This window comes from Fundulus heteroclitus, chromosome 10, assembly GCF_011125445.2.
Source record: "Fundulus heteroclitus isolate FHET01 chromosome 10, MU-UCD_Fhet_4.1, whole genome shotgun sequence".
Taxonomy (NCBI): domain Eukaryota; kingdom Metazoa; phylum Chordata; class Actinopteri; order Cyprinodontiformes; family Fundulidae; genus Fundulus; species Fundulus heteroclitus.
In genome coordinates, this window is record NC_046370.1 from 18,480,374 (window position 1) to 18,504,656 (window position 24,283).

A 24,283-nucleotide genomic window follows, 5' to 3' on the forward strand; every position below is an offset into this window, starting at 1 on the left:
TAAACTGACGAGGCCCTGTCAGCCACAGACCACAATAAACAGGAAGCACTAGGTGACCAGACCGACACTCTGAATTTCCCCTCTGGTCTCAGGACCCATCATTTGGTGACGCTGTTTGACAGAGGCCCAGCTCCAACCCCGGTGACAGAAATAAAGAGTGAGGCTACAGTCGAAGCTGATCAGAGGTCTGCTCCTCATTCGTCACCAGGTGTGCTAACCGCCTCAGACAACGCCGGAGGCGACAGGCGGGCACCTAGTGCTATCTATCAGGCAAACTTCAGTGTTTACTAAACGGGCTCAAATTCTTCCACGTGCAGAACTCGTGTAGCTTTATGGTGGCAGTACTACTGTAACGCGCAAAAATTCAACATCTGCCATGGGTGGTTTAAACTGAATAAAAATACAAATGTTAAAAAAACATGTTTACATTTTTCCCTCTTTAATATTTCAAAACTCCATGGAGTTTAAATTTATATGGAGAGAAAATGCTAAACGTTTAAAACCATTTCTAAAACAGTGCCTATGAGAACAAAGGGGGTTCAATTTAGGCTAAACACCTGTCACAAGCAGGTAAGACACAATTAAACCTTACAATAATATTTAACTTTGCTAACATTTGGGTGCTCAAACTATACATATGTTTAGCCTAGTTTTATCAAAACGGTACCATTAACATTTACTTTGCTAAAGGCTACTACTTACTGGTGACATAGAATGAGCTTAAGCTAATTAGCGCTTTTGTAGTGTTTATTTCGCTGTTCTAGCAGTCATTTAAATTATTCATTCAAATGCTACAGCAACATAGTATATTAAATTGCATTACCAATAAGGTAATTTCTTCTGAACAAAGCATTGTCTAACAATATACAAACATAATTTATGAGAAACATTCAATAAAGTTGCATTGCTAAATGCTAGCTTAACTAGCAAAATTAGCTTTTTGGAACAAGTTCTTGCTGCAGCAGTTTTTAGACATTACAACCACAGACTTCAAAGTATTTCACTGGGATTTTATACAATAAATCAACACAAAATTGTGCCTAACTTTGCAGTGTAAAGAACATGATACATAGTTTTCAACATTTTATTAATCGCAAAAATCAAAAAAGTATGAAATGCATACAGATGCCTTATGTAGAACCACTGTCTGCTGCAGTTTCAGCTCTCTGTGTATGGAATCAACAGCATAATTCGCTTTCAGGTTTTGTGCGTGCTCTCAAATACAATGTGTCTGATTCCTGAATAGGACATATTCGGAAATCCTGCCTTTGTCGTCCTGATTTTCAAAGGAATCCATGTAGTTTATCAAATGCGTTTGTAATGGTCTTAATGATAACAGATACTATGACATAATGAACAATCAGATAGTAACAAGGTGCTAAAAGCAGATCGGACAGTAAAAACTTTCGGTGTTATATTTTGAAAATATGTTTTTTATTTAATATATTTGTCAAATAATTCTTGGGGTACATTGATGAACGTGTTCTCATTTTGTAAGGGCAATTGATGAAGATGGAAAAAGGTTTCAGGTGAGGGTGCTTTTGCAGAAACAAATAGAGATAGTGTCGCACGAACACTGGGCTGCAGAAATATCAGTTACTTATTTTATTTTCTGTGGCATCTGTGGTACACAGGTGACCTCTTGCCTACATGAGAGCAAAATCTCACATCAAACAGCTGCATGAAAATGCTGTCAGATACCTCAGGAAGGACCCCTGCTGAATACCCCAGCTCTTATTATAAAGTCTGCTGTTCACCTTCTTGACTCCTTCATATTCCCGGTGTGTTTTTTTTTTTTTTTCCTTTGACCCATTTTACTCTAGATTAAAAAAAAAATAGGCCTGCATTTCTCAAGATTGTCCTAAATAATAAGAAAAAATAAGCAGCGAGTAAAGAAGGGAGACCACACAGCTCAAGCGTTCATTTTTGTGTGTGATCGGTTTGTGCCATTTAGGGAGCAGTAATTGTTCTTTTGCTCATGAAAAGCTTATAAATTACAAGGAGCAAATAAGCAGCAACGGAGATATGTCAAGGAAGAAAAATGAAACTTATTTATTGAACATGGCATATGTGTATATTTGTTTTTTTATTAATGAAATTAAAGCTTTCACATCTGAAACCCTGACTGCTTTTTGTTCGCTGACTTAATTGAATAGAGGTTATACGGTTAGCACGCATTAACATCTCAGACAGGCTTTTTACACATATTTAAAGTTTTTCACTAAGGTGTTACAGCTGGCGACATGTTCACCCTTGGGAACTGAGGTGTGTGAACCCTAATTGAGACTTAGGAAAGAATCCAAGAGAGAAACAGAACATGGAGCCAAAAAGGAGGAGGAGTTACAAAATCAGTACAGATAACGAGGGAACAGTCAAACCGATTTCAGATTCCAAGTAAGGCATCATCTCATCAGTTCTATCATTGCTGTTCTGTAGTAACCATGGACACAGTGTTTAATCCTCATTTTCCTCTGCCAAATGTCAGGTTTTCTAAATCATAATTTGATGGAAAATATGTTGTTTAAAAGACAGATGATCTGAAATTTTGATAAAGAAAAACTTCTATTCAACTTTCAGATTAATCAATGACAACCTGAACTTTAAGGGGTAGTCCTAAAAATGTATCCTTAATTAGTTCTTAGATTTCATGTTACTGTTTTGTATGTTTAGTTTCTTTGCTTAATCTGTTTAAAGAAGACCTTAGAAGGATTAGTGATTAATATAAGCATTAATTATAAATTGTGAATTTAATTGTTAAAAGCTTTCTTGTTTGAGAAATGTAAAAATCACCTTTCTTTCAATTATACACATCGATCCTTAATAAAGGTAATTACTCCTTTAGGTTGATTTTTCAGACATGAGAATGACAACTGAAAATTATTGATACATTATTCCAATTTAAAGAAGACAAGCATTTCGCTACAACACAAAGAAATGGGAAGGTTTTTATTTTCTTTCAGATTGTAAAGGCAATCCCTCATAATCTTTCAATCTGACCAAAAAAGGTCACATTAAACATAAGTAATAAGTAGCTATACATTCATAGTTCTTCTGTTTAAGTTCTATGGAAATGAAAAGATTTTAAGGCAGATAAGAAATTCTACAGTTCTCAAAGTCTGCCAATAATATAAAGTATCCGATTCCACTGCTTTGACCCAAGTCCAGAGGAAAAAACTATGCTGGGAAATCCTTGTCGACTTACCCCAGGCACCTTCACTGTAAAAATTATACTATGGATGTAAAAAGTGAAAATAGTCCTGTTGAAATGGCAGGTTTTTGAAAGGTTAAACAACGAGTGTATGATGAATCATTACAAAACTTTTTCCACTTTAGTAGGAAATATATTCAGTAAAATTCAACAAAAACTATTAAAAGGAACAAGCTTGCTTTAGTGCGCACAACCTCAGCTAAAATGTTGCAGAACCATCCTTTGATACAATTTCAGCATTCAGTCTTCTTTGATAAGAGTCTGTGGGCATCTTGCATGTTGACTTGATTGTCAGGCCATCCATTTTTGCCGGTCGGTTTCAGGCGACTCATTGATTTTTGTCAGATTGTGTTCTGGATTCTGACTTAGCTGTTCTGACACTTGTATTTTGTTCTGGTTAAGACATTCTTTGACTGAATTGGATACAATTTTTGCTCTCACCGTGATGCTGATGCATCTTTAGCCTTCAAGAAGACTCCAGGAGTTGTTGTGCCAATCATTTCATCATAAACGGTTCTCCTAAAAGATTTGCAATGATGGCAGCCAGGGCCTAACATATATTCACTGTAAACAATTGCTCTTAAGATTAACTATAAGTGATGGTAGGTGTAAACTCTTGCAGCCTGGATCCAAACTGGTTATTGAACATTTTATTTCTGTATTATGGACATAAATCCATTTAAAAAGCATTTTAAAAGGGGCGTATATACTTCTGATATCCACTAGACATCACAACACTATAACATGACCAAATTACTGTAAGTGACTCAGTAATTATTCAAGTTATAATTACGTTGATAATATAAATACAGTTTATAAACTTCAGTTTAGGGTTTTCCGTATACCAAGAACAACAATAAACGTTAGTTGGATATATCATCATTAACTTTATTAGTAAACAACTTATTTTAGGTAACCAGCAACAATGATAAATAACTTGTGCAAGAAAGATGACTCCGAGGTTAAATTTTACATTGCATTGTTTCATTCAGCAAAGAGCTTAATCAAAAGTGAGTTACACCTGAGGTCCAACATTCGGACATAGACTGATTTAACAAAAATGGGTCTACATTAAGACGCACAGAAGCCATCATTCACCATTAACATGCGGAACATGATTTATGATGGAGCGTCTGCTACAAACCTGTAACACCTTACTTGGCCACTCTGAGGCAGCAAAAACAGCGTGTGAGCTCACAGAGGGCAGAGATGCAGCTGAATAGATGGTGGCAGTATTATCACATCTACCTGTACATGGCAGTAATATTAGTTGGTCTTTACCTTGACTGTAAAATGGATTCCAGTACATTAATCCAGCATTACACATGATGCCCTGATAGGTTCAGGAGCTCACTAATAAAAGAAAACTTTAAAAATCCTGCAATTGTGCATGTATAGTGTTGACATATTCTACCACTTATGATAAAATGAGTTAATAAAAGTGAAAGTAATATCTGTTTTTTTCCACCAGTTGTGTATAATTGTGTTCCTCATGAAACCAGTCATGAGAGAACAGAAACAGCACCGTCTTCGCTCCATCAAAGCGGGTCATGTATGCTGTTCGACGTCATCATACGCCGTGTGCATGTTGCTGTGATCTCCTTTCATTACCACAGAGTAATGTTTTCAAGGTTAGAAAAACCTGGGTCCTCCCTGAGCTCCCAGTAAGTCCCATTGGTCAGCCACACATCCCGTCCGCATGAATCCTTGGCTTTCCTGGGGATAGGAACAGGAGGTGATTAGAAATTTGAGAGAACAGGAAATATACACAAAGCAAAGTGTTTGCTTAAGGTGACAACTGGGAAACATATCAGCAGTTTGAACCATGGATTACCTACTATACAAGCCTGAGAAGTCTTCCTGTTATCTAGGCGGGATTTCTGTGGGGGCTCAGGTTGTTAAAGGGATAATTGAATGCTTTTAAATTAAGGTTCTGATAATTTCTAACCAGTATAGTTCTCTTAATTGTAATAAGCAGATACCATATCACTTTATTATTATTATTATTATTATTATTATTATTATTATTATTATTATTATTATTATTATTATTATTATTATTATTATTATTATTATATTGCAGACATTTTTACCAATTTGACCCATTTAAAAGAGTTCAGACTTTAAACTTTTATTCAAAACACTGCATCAGTAAATATTAAATGTCAAACCCTTCACAAGGGACTGTTTGTAGGCTGGTTGGGCTTTTTTTTTAGCCAACAGTAATGTCATTAAAAGTAAGTTAAAACAGAGGCTACTAGCTTTATCAGCTGGCCTGATGAGTTGATCATCATTCCACTGGGAGAATTTCCCCAGCAAATATAAGGCCTTGAGAAGCTATGGGGTGTATAGTATTCATGTGCCTCTTCACACTGTGAAAACTGAATTATTTCATGTTCCTATCAGACCACCTAGACCGTTTAAGGTAAATTAACAGTCCTATTAACACCTAGTGTTCATTCATTCAGACTTTTTAAAATAAATTTAAATTGTAAATATATGGATCACGACATTATCCCTTAATTAGTATGTTGATTGCACCAGAAAAAAGTGTTTGCAGCTAACATACATCTGTTTATTTCTGTTTTGTTACTTTTTAATCAATAAAGTGGCTTTCACTATAGCCGATTTAATAATAAAACTATTTTTAATCCACATATGTTTTCGTTTTAGTTGTCTGAAAGCAAACATTTGGATAGAAAATCAGACCATTAAAACCACAGCTTTAAAAGCTACCAACCATGAAACACTACATGATTGGTGTTCTTGCAAATCAAAATCCTCATCTTTACAAAGTCTACATTGACGTGATCTAAAACCTACACTGCAAATTAACCTTACCTGAAAAAACGAGGGACATGCTCTTCACCCCTCTTGGCGAGCTGTTTTCTCCGTTCTCTTTGAATTTCTTCAATATCGTCTTTCTTCTTGTCGGCCTCAGCAACTTTCCCCTCCTCCAGCATTCTGCAGAAGCATTAAAAAAATGATATGTTAATTCATATTAAACTGCACATTTTATTATTGTATGTAGTTATTGCTTAAACATACAGAGACAGATTTGTTATCTTAGCTTAACTTTTTCGTCTACAAGCAAAACCCTACATATGGAGCATAGCACTGCTCATTACTATTAAATACACCCATCTCCACAGTGAAACATGATGGTAGCAGAATCATGCTGTGGTGCCATATTTCTTCAGCATGCAAGCAAATTAGTCAGAGTTTAAAGGAAGCTAATTGTAGCTACTAAATACATGGAAATCCCAATAGAGACCCTAAACCTTTTTGCCAGGGAACTTGAGTTTTGCAAAGAAGAATGGGCAAAAATTTCAGCTTTTAGACATGCAAAGCTGGTGGAGACAATCCCCAAAAATCTTGCAGCTGTTATTGCAGCTAAAAGTACTTGCTCAGAGGGACTGTTAATACAAATGTGCAATGTTTGATTTTTAAATTGTAAAATTGAAAAAAGTTGAATTTTGTGACATGTTAATTTTGTAACCTGACAAAATGTAAAAAGTTCAGCAAGTATGGATAATGTTGTGATTAACAAACATATATAATCTGATATGAATAAACTACATGATAATTGCACTCTAATTCAGACTACCGTTTTCCTTTCTCTGTAGAAAGCATCTGAAATAATTTCTGACCTTTGATCTGGGCGCAGGCGGGTGTCGGTAGGAGGAAGTAGAGGCTTCAGGTTTGGCGCGAGTTCATTCAGCTCCATAGCAAAGGAAGAGAACCCGTAATACAGCACGTAATCCTTTGGCTGAGGATCTGTGCAAGACAGAAGCATCTCAGATGGGCTGTAGCACAAATGTGACACTTGGATGTATGCTGATTAGACGTGTTTGCTGTTTCAATACTTAAACCTTTCACCTCAAAAGCAGAGTATTTGCGCCCTTATTAACAACATCAACATCTGTGGTTTATTCTTGCTGAATTAAAAAAGGGACTAACTTGGTTTCCAGATGCATTTTGGAGTCGGCAGTGTATCGCAGAAGATTCCTTCGTGCCAAAGTCCACCAAACCGGTGAATGACATTGCCGCTTTGGTCGATCACTGTTCCCTGCACTTCGTTCCTGTTTGAGTCTGAACCCCAGTAACGAGACTAAGCAAGAACACAAGCAAAATAATTTTATTTTCCTTTTTTTTTTTTATAAGAAAGCATTAACAGAGAGTATATTGAGTATAAGTGAAGCTGCTTTATTCACCTTGACAAAGGTAATCTTGCAGGTGCAGGTGTTGTTGGTCAGGTTTTGGATGGTCACCTCTCCATAATGTTCCAGATACCTCTGCTGGCTTAATACATTGTGGATGCACGTCACTACTTTGTTCCACTCGTAGTGATCCCCATACCTAGAAAACATTTATAATACAGTCAGCCTACAGTTAAAACAATCTGAAGGAACAGACAGCAAAGCAAATAGTCCATGGTTACAGATATTCATCTGTGTAGCTGTTCTTCTAAAGCTACTGTCCCAGTGTTGCTCATCTCACCAAACATGCTGGGATATCTAAACAAATGACTGATGTGGATCGAAACATCAAGAAATTAAGCTGAAACATCCAGTCCTGTCTATGCACTCCAAAGGTTTCACTTTCCTGCTGTGTCAGGAGGGAGGACTTTACTTTAGCTGTTAAGTCACCATCTCATTTTGTTTATATTTTTTCATACTTATGGCCCTAGAGAAGGAGGTTATAGGCCCAGCATATAGTCAATGGGTGTCCAAGTGTTAAAAAAAAATAATTAGCCAAATTAATTGATATCAGGCTAGGTCCCCCACCAGTTCAGCAACTCCTAGCATTTGGCACAGAGACCTGAGTAAATTTTCATTGGTGCAGACATAGTGTCTGCATGGAATTGCATAAGTGTAAGCAATGTAATTATCTGGTAATTTATACAATACTTGAGTAACATTTCAATTTGTCCTATTGCAGTTGCACCTTCACGATGAAGATATAGCGTGTCATATTTGCATGGCTCATGTTTTAAACCTTTTATTATGTCCAAATAAAAGACAGTGGCATCCTGGCTTAGCAGGTGACCACATTGTGCATATCAGAGTATCAAATATATAGAAAGACGACGCTGAAGTATTATTTACTTAAAGCAACACATCTTCACAAAACAGTCTTGTATGCTATGGTCTTGGGGTTAATAATTAAGATTATATATTTTTGAATGTTAGATTACTGCAATAAAACTACACAAAAAGACAATGAAAGTGCAATTGGCATCTGCAAAAATCTCAGTTAATGTTTTGATATTTCTTGTGCTTTTTGATATACTTAAGAGCAGCAAGATATTTCTTGTAATATTTTAAAGTGGTATTTTATAGAATCTTTCCAGACGTAATGAAGATTTGTCTTTTGCGCTGCTTGTTTTTGCTTTTTCTTGAGCTTGGATTACCAAGTGTCTTAGATTCCAAACCAAAAATGTGTCTCTGGCAAAGTTTCTGATCCAGAAATATTAAAATATTACTAATGTTCATGTCTAATGGCAATAATAAAATTAAGAAATTTCACTGAAATTATACTGCTGTGACACAGGATTTAAGGCTTTTACAAATCTTTACCCAAGGGGAGCCAATCTATGTTCTTTTCTAGTGTTTTGTCTTTTTAGAACTGTGGAGAAAATGTGATGTGAGCCATAACCTTTAATTAACTTTGATTTTTGGAGGTTACATCACCCCACCTTAGTGGTGCTTCCTGACCCTGAGTGGAGGTCATGACCCCTACTTTGGTAACCACTACTTTGGGAAGCACTGATTTACAGGACTGAGTCCAGAGCAATGAGATCCTGTTCTACTGTCTAAAATCTCTTTAACACTCATCCCTTCCAAGAAAGATTCATTACATCTTTAGCACACTTAATTCCCACTTACTCTGCACTTCTGTATCTGGACTGCTTCCCATTGGTTATATTTAGCGCATCATGCTGATGCTTGCATGAAGCACTGGTAAAAGCACTGATATGAACAAGTAATGTTTCACACTTATGCATCACTTTCAGTAAGTAACATAAATCCAGTGGCTTGAAAAAGTATTTATTCAAACAGTATTAATACTTGTTCAAACCACTGCATTTTGTCTTTTTTGCAACGTTCCTATTTTACGGGTGGGGGTAGATACTTAATGTGGTTTCTTAATGCACTAGATTATGCTAACCGATTTGGAAACATGTTCAGATGACAGACTGGTAGGTTTCAAAGCTAAAGTGATTTTACACCTAACACTGTATGTGTTGGATGTGAAATCTGCTCATTTGGTAATAAATTAGCTGACAGGCAACTCTCAAAAACAGTTTTTGCACAGTTACCACAGGGAATTGATAAATTGTTTTCAGTTATTGTAAAACGAATCTACACCCCAGTTGTTCAATAGCCTTAATGTATAATTGATCTGGTCTTCACCACTCAAGAGTACAAAAAACACACAACTGTCCAACTTTACGGTTTCAAAGAAGATTCTGATATTACTTACTAAGTGTTTAAAAAAAAACAGGTAATTTGCAACATAAAGCATGTTAACTTACCTTGGCAAAGTTACATTGACCATTCCTGTTGGCACAATCTCAAGTGACTTCCCCCAGAATTTATTTTTCCATCGCTGGTCTGTTAGGATATATGAGTATATACTGATCACACTGTGTAATATACTGTATATATATTTATATACATGCCAAGGAAAAACGTTTTATAAAACATATCAATGGTGCCATCACCTTGCCAAAATGTGAAGTTTTCTGACTCAGCATGGCAGGCTGAGATGGGCGGATGGTGGCAGACCTGGCACAATATGAAGGAGGGAGGACATGTACACAAAGCTAATTTGAATAAATTGTTGTTTATCTAGACTATTCTTTGTGACATTATAATCTTAGGTGATTTTATGCGTTTACAATCATGCTACAAACTGCAGAGCTCTGAGAAATAAATTACAGAGTAATAAAAACATTTCAAGTGTGCAAAACAACAGCAAGTCGTCGTTAATAAAACAAAAATGCATGCAAGTCCAGTTTTCTGAAGATTGGAAAAGGCGTCCCTCAAGGATACCTTTTTGGCCCCTTTCCATTTCCCCATTTTATTAATTACATCAGGAAAATATTTCTTCAGCTAAGGTACACCTTTCAGGCAGATTATGTTTTTCTTTAATCAAGTGGCTCTATATTGGGGCAGAATGTCCCTCAAACTGAATTTCAGCTTCTGCAGGGTATGGCATACAATTGATTTTCTAGTGTAAATAAAATTAAATGTATGATGTTTTCCAGAAGTCAACCTAGTGTCTCAGATATTTCTGGCATTTCTAATCAAGGGGAAAACCTAATAAAGTCAAGCAAAATACAGTAACAAAGGTGAGTAAATCCCTCACATTTTTGTAAGTTTTTAATACATATTTTCATAGGACACAGCTCTGTCTCTAATAGAATAAACTGTAATTGGCTGAAGCATTTATGTTCATTTGTCAGAGTGACCAGAGTTCATGATTTTACTAAAGGCAATAAACAATAAACTCAGTGAAACCAATACAGCTTTGTTAATCTGAGCAAATTAAATCAATGTGTGTCATCTTAATAACCACATGATGACTCATCAACTCTTCCATAATTGTAGTAAATCTACTTCAAAAGCAAATTGTTGCTGTTAAAGTCTGTAAATATAAAACAAATGAAGACACTGATACCTGTTCACTGATGAAGCGGAAACCTCGATCCTCTCTGATACACTCAAAGGTTTCCCCCAGCACCGGATTAAACGGCTTATAGCGGTTTCTGAACGTTGCAGTGGAATAACCAGAAATAGCAAAGGCAGCAATGTAAACCTAGACAAGTGGGAGAAAAACACAGGCTTGTTTTATTCCATTTCAAAAACAGATATGAAAGCTACTATATTTATTTTATCTTACTAAAACAGATGCCAATTCCAATTATTCAATTTCATTTCAATTTTGCTTTACCCAGCAGTGGTTATAAAACAACCCCTTTTCTTTCACTTCCTTATTTTTAGTCATAAAACTGTGTAAAAGTATCACTGGGTTTTAATTCAAAAATCAAAATTGTGTGCGTAAATATTTGTTTTTATTAAATTATCTACAGACAAGGTATCTTATTATCTTGAGCGAACAAGATCTTCAGCTTGTCTTGTCCAAAGAACCATCTAATTTTGTTGAGATAAGCTCTCAAGATTCTCAAGTTTCTGTTGTGATAACAGCGTTATCTCCTTAAGATCACAGTCTCATTATGCCATTACAAAAGGGTAATTTTGCTATATCAAAATAGCATACGTTTCATTTCCCCAATATGTTTAGATAATAGGATTTCAAGCTCCATTTTTACTTGTCGTAAAATGGAGCAACAAAGTACAACAGCCACAGGAAAGAGCGATCCCCTTCAGTTTTACATCAGGTGCTTAAAAGCGTGAATCGATGTCAGTTTGAAGAACTGATGGTTTGAGCTGGAGTGCGTGATTTAAATAATTCAGTAATCCAGGAAGAAGAGTGACCATTGCAAGGACCAGAGAGTCATTCTAAAATAAACTCATAACCAGTCCAAAGACATTAAACAAGGAGCGATGTGATCCCCTCTGTAGGCTCCAGTGCTAAAGCTGACCTGCTGAGCGTCCTCTAATCTTCGCAGTGGGAATTCAGACTCCAGCAGGGACATTCCTGTGGCATTTATCAGAATGCCGAGTATAATAATAAAATGCACCATAACTGCCAGCTACTATTAAAACTAATATGCGTTTGTGCACACAAATATCCTGGATATTAGGGCAGTCTTACCATCCTCTGGTATGGGTCTGGCGTGTTGCTGGCCGTTTCCAGCAGCTCGCTGTACTCCAGCTCTTCACACAGTCTCTGCAGCAGGTTAATTGGCTCATTGAGAGCAGCTGGCATGGACACACGAGCCAAATCTTTACCTGAGGGGGGAAAAAGGGTATGATTCAAAAATATAAGATCTGTTTCAATTTATTTTTTTCCTTTGAAAATCAATAAGCACATCTGACCTATGTTGTTGTAGAGAATAGCCATGAGGCCAACGTGGCTGTTGTCAGGACAGTGAGCTGGTAGGGTGGTTCGACGGCCAGTGCTCTTGGGAACAGCATTGTTTGGGGTCCTGGATATGCTTGCACGGTACTTCCTGGTTGTTGAAGCTGCAAAAGTAGGAGGAAATCAATTTTAATCATGTTGGTGACCAAGCGTGGAAATAGTTTGAAGATAATTTGTTGATTTTAAAATGTCACCCCCATAAGAAACCCATTGCCTTGGTGCACAATGCTTGCCATACATTTAATTGGATACAGGCGCTTCACGTGTGAGAGGAAAAGTGAAGGAAAATTATCACAGCTGGGATTTTTACCTGATTTCCTAGATGGCTCAATGACTTCTTGAACTGGAGCAGAGTTGATAACTCTGAACAGTCCCTCACTACACAAAACGGAGGTCGGACTAAGCTGGCATTAGGGCATTCAACAGGAAACTTGCTGCTACACAAAAGCCTCGTTAAGATCAGGGGCGGTGCTAGCCCTTTGGGGGCCCTGAGCATAAAGGCTGCATGCTCCTCGTGTGGAAATGAACAATAATACAAGATTTGTCTGTCTGCTTCTCTTTATTTCCAAAATAACTTCTTAATATTAAATGTTCTGAAAACAGCTGCAACAAATGAGAAATTAAAATCCTAGAAAACATTAAACTAATTTTGTATCAAAAAATGATGCATATGCTTCTACACAAGATAACTGTGTTTTACCAATTAAGGAGGAAAATTAACAGACAACAGATTTTAGGTAAGATTAAAAATGAGAAAAACATAAAATGCAATAATGGGAAGTGTAATACTCTAGGACTCATTCTATAAAGAGCTCTTAGAATAAGACTTGTTGTTTTGCCCTCTTTTCACACGTGGGCTAATATTTGTTTGATGAAAGTCTATAAACCATCACTCTACAGTCTCTAAAGTCACACTTTCCAGAGGAAACTGACCAATGTGATTATGACAAGTTATGTTTTCCTGAGGAAGATACATTAGGAGAAGCTCATTAAAACCAAAGATCCTCAAAATCTGCAGAACGTCTGCAAATTATTTTAGATTAACAGACTTTAACACTGCTGTTCAGAGTAAATCATTTTGAATTAGGGCAGATGTAATAGGCTAAACAGGGTATCAATTCTCATGTCTTTGTTACTTTTGCATTTCTCATTTGTTCAAAGAAGTTTACTGTTGCTTTAGTGAAAAACTGCATGTGAAACGATTCCTTGCTACTTTTTTGTCTACAAAAAAAGTATGTTTGGTAAGTTTATTTCAACATCCCCGTTGACAACCTTTTTTCCATTCATCAACTCATGACTTTGTTAAAGTAGCTTAAGTACCTTTTTTCACTACTCAATTACAGGGAGTGGGGGACCACAGGAGAGACTGGAGAAATGTCCATCTTTTTTTCTTGAGCAAATATTTTCATGCTTAAATATAATAACATGCTTTAAACATTTTGATTTAAAATATGTCGTCATCATGATTGCTATAACTATGATTTTGCTCTGGCTGAATCCCCCACAAAAAAGGGGAGTACCGGCACTTTTTTCCCCACTTAAAGCACTGTGCACAGGTAAATTGTTTTCAGAATATTCAGCCCAGCTAATTGATTTTCTAGAAGTCCAGTTTATGATGCTCTAAATTAGTGGTTCCCAAAACCTGGTCCTCAAGGACCCATGTCCTTAGATCTGTCTCTGTTCCATCTCACCTGATTGAAATGACTGCATGGCCTCGTCTGCATGCCATCAAGTGCTTACAGAAGACTCAATCATCCATTCATTTAAGTCAGGTGTGTGGCAGCAAGGAGACACCTACAACATGCAGGACATGGGTCCCTGAGGACCAGGGTTGGGAACCACTGGTTTAAATCACAATTAGTTCAGCTCTTCTGTGTTAATTAGCCTCCTTCCCTCAGCCTCCCTGCTTACTTTCTGCCTAAGCCGCTCATCCAATGTCATTTTCCTCACCTTCCTTCGTATTCAAGTTCCCTGTTGCCTATTGTTTTCCATTGGATTCCTCCTGTTCTACTTCCATATTCTCGGCTACCCCATTTATCTCCCTGTCCCCAGTGTTCTGTGCCTTATTGTAAGTTTGCTGTTTGTCTTCATTAAATCCTTGTAGTCAACATGTTGCTCCCAAGTTCCTGTCTGCAGTTTGGTCCTGCAAACCAGTCATCATACATGAAAGAGCTCTGGAAGTTTACTGTCCTTCATCGTCACGCCATGGTCCACATCTCTATTTATTGCCAAGTAATATTGGCAATAAAGCGCATTCAGATTTTGACTCAGCTTATTTTCTCAGATGTCCTTTAATTTTGTTAATTGTTTCCTTTTCGTTATAATATACTTTTACAAAAGGCCATGGCCCCAGTGATACTGGCTTGTATTTGGCAAATACGCTAATGCACAAGATAATCTTAATAAATACAGTTTTATGTTTTTTAAAAGTTTTGTCTTCCATCCATCCATCCACCGTCTATAGCCCTCTTGCAGGGTTGCAGAACATTTTGCCCTGCCCATTGATTTTTAATTTAAAACAAGGTTTAGTAGATAGAAGTAACTTTAAAAACTGTAAATGCATAAGCTTAATGGAAGCAGAATTTCTGACTAACAAGATTTTACCAGACAGGGGTTTATTGCATTAAGCATTTTATCAATTGGAGACATATCTGAGACTGTGTGGGAGTCTGGCCTCTCAAAAAAAAAATTAAGTAGGAGGTTCACAGAATAAAACTTGACGTCAGATACAATTTATCCACACTACAAGGGTATTAATAGTCTTTAAAGCATCTTAATTCAGCACAAGCAAGTTCCCAAAAATGCCCTGCATTGTACACCTTTCTTACTTAAGAAGTCATCAATAAAAGAATACCGCTTAATTGACTTAAGTGAAAATAAACATCTGCTATATATATATATATATATATATATATATATATATATATATATATATATATATATATATATATATATATATATATACACACACACCTTTCTGCAGAACCAAAAAAAAAAAAAAACTGAAATTTGCTCGTTAATTATATGAGATCATCGGGCTTAGTTTGCACTTTTAAAATCATGTTACAGCAATAAGAGTCATACTTCCTTTGTCATAACTGTCTGTTTTTTGTAATACAATATGTATCCAAACAAATTAATTTGTTTCTCTTGTAAGCAAGTGTAGAATCAGTGGCAGGAACAATATGACAATCTTTGCAGTTTTGAAACCATATCTTTTTAAAAAATCTGGGTACACCTTAAAATGGGAACTTTAGCCATGGCAATTTTAAGGGCCGATTTATTTGGACAAGACTGGAAAAAAAAACTGGCAAAAGTTGAGACAAATTTCTGTAAAAGATATTTTTACAGTGAAAGAATTATTGTAATGTCTAGTTTAGTGAATGGCCATATATTGCCTTTGGTATCATAGTTTATTTTTCAATTCAGGCAATAAAACCTGTTGTATCCCAAAGATCTGCAAGATAAAAAAAGCACTTGTACAGGGAATATGGGTATACTGACATCAGCTTTATTTATTAGAAAAGATTATCAAACGATTATTTCTTCAAGTGGCATCCCACTCCATTACTTTGTATTAACGGTAATTATTGAGAAAACCCTGGTAAAAGGTGTTGAGCCTTATTTACCATGTCCCTCTTCAGGTTCTGAATTACTGGTGCTTCCGTCACTAAGCCCGGATTCATCAGACACCTCAGAGGAACTACCACAAAGGACATCGTCGCTGGCATCAAAATACTCTGCCGTTGAATCTGTCACTGACGGAGGCCTATGCGTTGGCGCAGGCTGGTGATAGAGGGAGAGAAACAGGAAGCAACAATTAAAAATGGCCCTAAAGAAACAGGTAAAGCATGGAAAAGTGGCAGCATGCATTTATCGTACCACAGCTAACGTGTTAGACTGATGGAGGTTGTTGGCTTCCCAAGCTTCCTGCAACTTTTGCCTCTCCAGGGACAGAGTTTCATGCACCGACTTCAGAGAAGAAAGCACTAAAAGGTGCACAAGAAAACGATTTAGAACTACGCTCATACACACTATATCAATGCAGAGCATGGTAGTATTTCCCTGTTGAACAGGCTGATCCTTTAATTAAGCCCATCCGTCACATTTGTTAATGAAGACTGAAAATATATTTTTTATCTTGTTTTCATTTGCTCGTCTGACCTCGTGTTGACATGGCGCAGATGTCCTGCTGGATTTTCTTGCCCTCGGGCGATAAAACAGTGGGAGGTGACAGCTGGGAGTAGACGTAGTCGGGGATAGAGGGCACTGACGCACCGAGGTGGGACGAGCTGCTCAGGTGACTGGAGGACAGCTGGGAGGTGAACAGGAGAGAACAGATGATGGCTGAATTACTGGTTTATTTAACAGTTCACTTGTTATCTGTCAGTTTGTGCCTGGTGTCAGTGCTTTGATGTGTTATCCTGCACAGGAAGTGTGTGTGTGCTTGGATCCACATGCAGGGAAGCAGGAATTAATCTGGTCTCTGAGTCAAACCAGGCTCAGACAGCACATGTTTATTTGTACTGGCGATGCAACCGTGTGTCTGAAACCAAACAGAACCAAAGTTAAATGAGCCTGAATGTTTGCATAATGGTTTTAGGCCCATTTGGATTACGGTGAGCTTCGAATGGAAATTAGATTGGGAGTTGAAAACAATGTAAAAATAATAATAATAATTAATAATAATCATAATAATAATAATATCTGTCCAACAGTGGTGATGGTGACACTTAGTTGAGCATAAATAGTTTTATTTCAACTCATTTATTTATTTATTCTGATTCAGATGTTTTCCTATTACTGAACAGGAAAACAAATGTTTTGTTGTGTGTTATGTTAAAGCAATTTAACCAAGCTATCAATCTACCAAATTAGCAATTACCAAATTTAAATCATTTTATTTTATTTTATTTTTCCTTTTTTTTTTTTGTACTGTGTCCTGTCAAGCTCTTTTTGGCATTAAGACAACAATTCTTATTGCCACATTGCCAAACAGATTTTACTTTCACAAGCGGAGCAGTACTGCTTTTGCCATAGTGCTCTGCTTGATTTATGCATGTGAATAGTTTTATTATGATTCATGCGGGGAATATCTCAAACTATATAGCTTATAACCACAGTACACTGCACAGCCTGTTCTCACGTGATTTGATTTATTTATTTATTTTAAAAAGCTGAGAATGCGTTGGAAATGTATTGTATCTGTGCACCTGCATTACAGTTTAACATGAAAAAGGAGTTATGTGGCATTTCGAACCAATTACATTACATCCTAGACAACTCAAAGTGGGCTGATCTTCTGTGTGTTGGCAACTCACCGATTTGGAAATCCCCCGAATAGGCTTTGGATTGAATAAAAGAAAGTCTTGAGTAGATTCAATCAAAATCCAACTTTATAGACATATATAAATATGCATAAAGTTAGCGAGAGGGTAGTTTACAGACCATTCTTACCATTCCCAGGGCCTCTACTCTGGATAGTGTGCGAGAATGACCCCAAATTTTTCCGGACTTTGTCCTCTTTGGCTTCTCAAGTGACAAATTCTGTTTAAAAGTAAGATTATTGGATCGCTCTTAATATCATAGTTAATTTAAATTAATACAGCGGCTAAATAAAATAAGCAGTCAGCTGATATATACCTGTATGCTGATAATGCGCTGCAGGTCTCCATTGGTGAAGGTCTGGCCCGCCTCCATCGCCTGAAGCCTCTGAACTAAACGGGTTAGCTCCGACAGGTCCAAACTACAGCGATTTAACTCTGTAGGAAATCAGAAAGTTTAGTCACTTAATTTAGTTAAAATAGCTTACTGAAAGCACATGCCCATTTTGTTTCAATGAAACTGAAAAACCTAATAGAATGCCATTTCTATTCTTAATAAATAATGTCCATAATAAAAACAAATTAGTTTTATATTGCCAATGCCAGGTGTCTGTAACCTGCGGTTCCAGAGCAATATGTGACTCTTTACTGCCTCACATTGGTTCTTGATGACTTTGGTCAAAATTACAGAAATGAACAACATAAAAGCAAAGGCAGGACACATTTTAACTGCTCTTTTATCTATTTTAAGCAATAGGCTAGCTCCATAGAAACCCATGTTACATGGAATTTCTTTACTGTTTCTTTATTAGATTATTCATATTTAAAATAAATGTTTAACTCTGATGTAGAACTGGAAAAAAAAATTTAATTTAAAAATTAAATTAAAAAAAAACTTAATGTTTATGTTAACTTCTAAATAATTTACAGAAATATTTGAATATGAAATACATTTGTTACACAAATAATCTATGTGACTGAATTATTTAAATAAATGCTCTAAAAATACATGAGATACATTAACTATTTAAATGTGGCCTTTATTAACAAGCATTATTGGGCATGGGTATTATTTAATTATTTTTTTAATACCCATGTTGCTGTCCATCATGACAAACTTAAAAGTGACAGAATGGTTCAACCAGGTCCTAAAATGTGATTAATTAACTCACATTTCCTCCATATTTGTGCTTATTCTGTCAACTTAACTTTGCTGGGCAAAATAGATTTTTTTTGTATATACCCCTCTAATTACACTCAAATGATCAGCAATGGAAACTAAGAATTAAATAAACAAACCTTGAAATACCAGATAACCTTTAAACATACAGTATTTTGAATTCAGATTTTAATTACGATTTTACCATTAAATTGTTTAAAGATTCCAATTTCCTTCAAACACCGCTGTCCGGCTGCTGCATTAAGCTCAGTTATAGCTTAATGCTGATAGTTGTAATGTAAACCATATCATTGTAATGAAATCAATACGCCTCCCATACTTTGGTTAGGAAGTCTGTCACCGCACACACTTTGAGAAGTTCTTTATATCTCTAAAACGGGTTAGGATGTATGACAATATGAGTGCACTCTTAGCTCCAATTACATTTGGAAATCATCTCTTTGTTGGGAATGAGAGCCAAGGTTTAGGGGAATTTTATGTATATTAATAACATGGATGAGGCCATTCCATACTGCAGGGACAGCTAAAGGATGACTGATGACTGACCAGTCAGTCAGCTCCTTCCAAAAAGCTCTGGTTGCAAAGACTCCAGCATAGTGCCTGAAACGGCACCGGAGACGCACGGCCGCTCCTGGTTTCCCTCTGCAACGCTGGAGCCAGTTCAACAATAACTGCTCTGGATGTCCTCCAGCATTGCCAACGGCGCCATCGTTCCACAATTATACTTTACGCAGCTATTTATGGACATGTGATTGTCTCCACCGTACGAATCACAACATCTGACTTGTTAAGAATTAATCTGCTGATCCGACGGAGTTTTATTCTCAGTTGAAATGAAAGCGTTGCTTAGATGATCCACATGCATTTATGACCGATTAACATTTACATATACGTACATGAGCAAAACAGCACACCATTTACAGCTTACATCTGATGAAGGTTGTTTCCATCATTTTTGAGTTGTGTTACGTTATTGTACGAGGCTAAATGTGATTCTGTTTTTTTTTTGTACGGATTCAAACCCTAAAAGGTTTTTAATTGTCAATTGAACATGTTTGCGTGGCTGCAGCACATTCTCATGGCCGGTCAAAAGCTTGCATGGATCCCCACACACTTTCACGCAACATAAATGTTTCTACATGCCAAATTGTGCGTTAAACATCCCGGTACCTTGTACCTCACATACCTTGAGCACATGTGTCTGGATTTTGGCTTTGCTTCAGCCAGGCAGACACCTTGGTGTTCACAGCAGTGTTGGCCGAGGGTAAGACCCCTGACACTCCTGCCGAACTTTTCACTCCTGCCAAACTCTGGCGCCATGAAAACAGACACAAAAAAGACAAAGTGGCAACCGTAGGACTCATTTTTAATCTCCTGCAAAAACAGGGTGTTTTTAAGTTTGACTTTTGGGATCTTATAGTCACCACATCTCCGTTTCTGTGAGCTTGTCCTGTCGGAGTTGTGTTGGACGGCGGCTGCAGTGGGCCGCTGTGAGCGTGGGTTGTCTCGTTCTTTTTGTACAGGCGGTGTGCTTGCAGCTTCGTCACCCAAATGTAGAAGAGATCGTGGCTCGTTGCCTTCGAGATCAAAAGGAGCGCTACGTCTTTCAAATCGGACAAGACTCTATGAGTTTAAAACTAATCAGCAGCATTTATTGACTACATTTACCTTAATATGATAGAGGATGTCCCCATTATCCAAGTCGATCCGATTTGATTTTTTGTTTATTGTCAAGACAGCAAGACTAACATCCAGTGAACCCTGGACTCGACCCCTGGAGACCTAATGGAAAACAAGAAGGTTAAAGAGTTTTCAAATCACATGGTATAAAAACCATAAAGTCTTTCATATTTTCTATTCCACAAGTTAGTAAGGGCATATTTAAAAAAAAAAAAGAAATGTGTGAAAGGTAACGTGAGAGGAAATTTGAAGATAATTGCAACAAAACACTAACAATTTGTATTTCCTAGTAAAGGTTTTTCCTCCTTATATTGCCTATTTAAATACAAATTTAATAAAGATTGTAGCTACAGACATGCACCGATGAGGCACAGCTTTAGGACCATCTGCCTAAAAGTGTTGGTCCCCCTTTTACTACCAAAACGAAGAGGCAAATTTTCTTTGCTATTAGATGTCTGAGAAAATTATCCTCTGCTTGATAATCTTGGAAAACATTTTAAAACATTCACTGGGAAAAAAAACTCCAAAGTCAAAGCGGAACGACTTCAAAGGGTAAAGCATGGTAAGCATTAAAAGCAAAGGCTAACCCCTTTACTTAATTTTGATTTAAATGATACATAATTAAAATCACTGTGACATTCAATGCTGAGTTTTCCCCATGTTGAAGTTCTGAATATGAAACTGCTTTTATTCGGTAGCAGTGGTAGATGTGATTTTTATGTGCAAAGCAACTCCTTGGTCTGTTTTAAGCACAAAAGTTATATGTTTAGGACAATATCGGCCATCTGGAAAGCCAAATGGCATCACCGTAGAACCGTACCTGATCTCAGTTTCATGAGACAGTTGGAAATTCAGTCTTTGGAGCTGCTGTTGCAATAAGTGTTTGTTCTTTGCATGTATTTTGCTTGTTTGTCTATTTTGAGTGAAGCTCTTTGAGTCTCTGTTTTCTTTTGCATGCCAAAACGTGTTTAAGACTTCAGGACCTTTTTTAACGCAGCCTCTTGATCAACAACCGCTTTCTAAATACAAAGTCAGAGCTCTTTCAAAAAAAAAAAAAACTATACCAGGAGAGGACTCCACCTTTTAACAGCGCAGTGGTTCAAAACCTAAAAGAAAGGACAAAAATGCATTTCCAGATAAAATGAATTGATAACCTATAATGTTGATCTGATTTTGGGGTTATGGACATCAAAGTCCATTTAAATGGCCGATAAATCTTTGAAAGTAGCTTTCACTTCTGACAAGGGGTACCTGCATAGAAACTATTATTCTGTGAAACGCATAACTAATGCACACATCAATTACCCCTTCAAACGTTAATTAGCTGTTTTAAACGGCAGAGTTTTCCGGTAGAGCCTCCATGAATCAGACTTTATTTTGTCTAATACATCGCTCAGGTTAGGAGTTAGACTGAGATCTGGGAAATATAGGGATCTAGTTAACACATCCAGCTAATTCAATTGCTCCTCTAACCATTTCTGAACCATTTTGCTCATTGTCCTTCTGAAAAAGGCCTCAGCCATTAGGGAATTATGTTTTATTTTAAGGCTACACATGATCTGAAATAAGGCTTTACGTAGATAGACAGTATTAATGTAACATTCACATGGACGTAGGACTACGCTCTAGGTCACATGACCCATTCAGCAATGGATCTGACCCTCTTAGGTTACATAGGTGCGTTTTGGAAAAAAAAAAATTCTGCTTTTAACACTTCAACTTTAAGGGCAAAAGGTTTTCTGGCTAACTAATACATCTCATCCACTAACAGGTGGCAAGATGAGAGAAGTTATTCAGTTCAGCTGGTGGTGGTAATGTTAGGACTGATCGCTGTTTGGATGACCTGTAAGTCTTTAGAAAATGTAGACCATGCAGAAGTTTTCACAAGGGGGAAAAAAAACAAAAAAAACAGGCTTTCCATAAAATCCTGAACCTGAATGGTACAACAAAGATAACTAAAAGCAAAGGAACCTTTACTGCAGAAACAGTAGACCTGAACCATTCTATACATTTTATAATAAGCACCTGAAAGGATCTTAATTATAAGCTAAACAGTGTGTTGAAAAAGTAGTTGAACTTCTTGAACCTTTTCACATTTTGTTGCATTCATTTACATTTCACAAACATTCATTTATGTTGAGACTTTAAGGAGTAGACCGACAGTATTCAGACAACCTGAAACCACACTTTTAGAACCACCTTTTGCTGCTTCTTCATAATAAAGCTCAAACTCAGTCAGGTTGGATGTCTTATCCCATCAGAGCACCTTTCCCCACATGTTTACTGATTCTCCTATATCGCTTGTGGCAAACTGTAAATATCACTTTTTATTTCTTTCGTTCATAGCAGGTTTCTTCTTGACACTCTTAAATAAAGCTCTGATTTTGATGTGCATGACTAATAGTTGTCATGACACCAGATTAAATTACATACACATTTGGTGAAGCCAATTGGTTGAACTGGATTTTATTCAGTAAAATCAAATTAAGGGGGACTAAATTCTTATGCGCATACAATTTTAAGATTTTTATTCGCTGAAGACCACGTGTAATTTTTCTTTCACTTCACAATTATGTAATACTTTGTTTTAGGCTATTGTATAAAAATTTATATATTTTGGTCAGGTGCTGTATTATCACCGTTTATAAGGATTAAATGTTGACTTACATCTTGTTGGTTTTTGGAGTAGCGTAAGACCCCTGCTTCCAGAACAAAGTATCGCTGTAAAAAAAAAAGGAAAATCTAAAAGTAAGCTTTCAGCAAGATGTTATGGCTGTTTAAAGTTCCAGTTTATTTTTTCCTCCCACCATTCTCACCTTGTGCCAGCCTTTAAGAGGCCACTTCCTCCTCTTGAGAAGATACCCCTCACAGATTCCTGGAGCGGTCATTTCCTGGGGACTCTCACTTCCTGCTTGCATTTCTACCTGAAGGTCATCAATTACTTCCCAGTCTTTGATGACCTGTTTAAAGCGGGAAACAGAAAATACATCAAAATTGTGTTTTCAGTGACTTCACGGAACAGATTCTTGCAGGATGACAGTAGGATCTCTACAAGGCGGTTTCAACGTTTTTATTCAGGGGAGACACGCTTTTATTCGTCTTCAGTAAGACTGCAAGAAGCCTCAAACTGACCTGTTACTGACCTGTCTGGAGTGACGAGATGACAAGGTGCTGCTGCTCTGAGAGAGGGCGGGCTTGTTCCACGACGTCGACGTCTTCTCCAGACCGCTCGCCAGAGACTGGCTGCGATTGAGTGCAGGTCCGTTGGCGTCCATGTCTGTCGTCACACTCCTCTTGCTGTCGTCATTAGCTGTGTGTTTAGAAAGGCCCTCCTCAATCTGCTGAAAGCCTCCTGCGATCAGAAACATGCCGTGTAAAGGGAAAGGGGAGGGAAATTGTTCATGGTTATGAATGTGTTAGAGAAATTAAAATCTGAAAAGGTGAGGCAAATTTATTTATATACCACAATTCAGTACAGAGACAATGCAAAGTGCTTTGCATGATTAAAATATAGGAAAATAAAACAGAATAAAAGCAAGTAGGAATAAAATGTAGAAACAAAATAGATTAAAAAAAAGTTGAACTAATGATGTTTCAGTAGAACAGTTTAACTAGAACAGTCGAAGGCAATCCTAAACAGATGTGTTTTTAATCTTGATTTAAAAGAACTCAGGCTTTCCGCACTTTTACAGTTTTCTGGAAGTTTGTTCCAGATAAGCGGAGCATAGGAACTAAATGCTGCTTCTCCATGTTTAATTCTGGTTCTGGGTATGCGGAGTAGGTTGGAGCCAGAAGACCTTAGTGGTCTGGAGGGTTGATACACTGATAACAAGTCTGTGA

General features: G+C 37.0%; 1 protein-coding gene across 3 annotated transcripts in view; it reads right to left on the reverse strand.

Annotated features, from left to right (window-relative positions):
- Nucleotides 1-4,075: 4,075 nt before the first annotated feature.
- The window catches only part of osbpl7 (oxysterol binding protein-like 7), a 28,403-nt gene continuing 8,195 nt past the window's right edge, over nucleotides 4,076-24,283 (reverse strand). The window contains exons 2-23 of one of the 3 annotated variants that reach the window (XM_036142170.1): nucleotides 23,587-23,795; nucleotides 23,260-23,403; nucleotides 23,111-23,164; nucleotides 20,432-20,545; nucleotides 20,188-20,340; nucleotides 19,950-20,073; nucleotides 17,903-18,021; nucleotides 17,717-17,806; nucleotides 17,581-17,604; nucleotides 16,424-16,574; nucleotides 16,142-16,248; nucleotides 15,889-16,045; nucleotides 12,217-12,363; nucleotides 11,993-12,129; nucleotides 10,895-11,032; nucleotides 9,936-9,999; nucleotides 9,747-9,825; nucleotides 7,423-7,567; nucleotides 7,169-7,319; nucleotides 6,859-6,985; nucleotides 6,050-6,172; nucleotides 4,076-4,924 (exon numbers count right to left, since the gene is read on the reverse strand). In XM_036142170.1, coding sequence (XP_035998063.1) covers nucleotides 4,816-4,924; nucleotides 6,050-6,172; nucleotides 6,859-6,985; nucleotides 7,169-7,319; nucleotides 7,423-7,567; nucleotides 9,747-9,825; nucleotides 9,936-9,999; nucleotides 10,895-11,032; nucleotides 11,993-12,129; nucleotides 12,217-12,363; nucleotides 15,889-16,045; nucleotides 16,142-16,248; nucleotides 16,424-16,574; nucleotides 17,581-17,604; nucleotides 17,717-17,806; nucleotides 17,903-18,021; nucleotides 19,950-20,073; nucleotides 20,188-20,340; nucleotides 20,432-20,545; nucleotides 23,111-23,164; nucleotides 23,260-23,403; nucleotides 23,587-23,718 — 2,589 coding nt within the window. In that variant the 5' untranslated portion in view covers nucleotides 23,719-23,795 and the 3' untranslated portion in view covers nucleotides 4,076-4,815. Of the gene's footprint in view, nucleotides 4,925-6,049; nucleotides 6,173-6,858; nucleotides 6,986-7,168; nucleotides 7,320-7,422; nucleotides 7,568-9,746; nucleotides 9,826-9,935; nucleotides 10,000-10,894; nucleotides 11,033-11,992; nucleotides 12,130-12,216; nucleotides 12,364-15,888; nucleotides 16,046-16,141; nucleotides 16,249-16,423; nucleotides 16,575-17,580; nucleotides 17,605-17,707; nucleotides 17,807-17,902; nucleotides 18,022-19,949; nucleotides 20,074-20,187; nucleotides 20,341-20,431; nucleotides 20,546-23,110; nucleotides 23,165-23,259; nucleotides 23,404-23,586; nucleotides 23,796-24,283 lie in introns of all 3 variants that reach the window. The other 2 variants (XM_036142169.1, XM_036142171.1) reach the window with 2 other exon arrangements.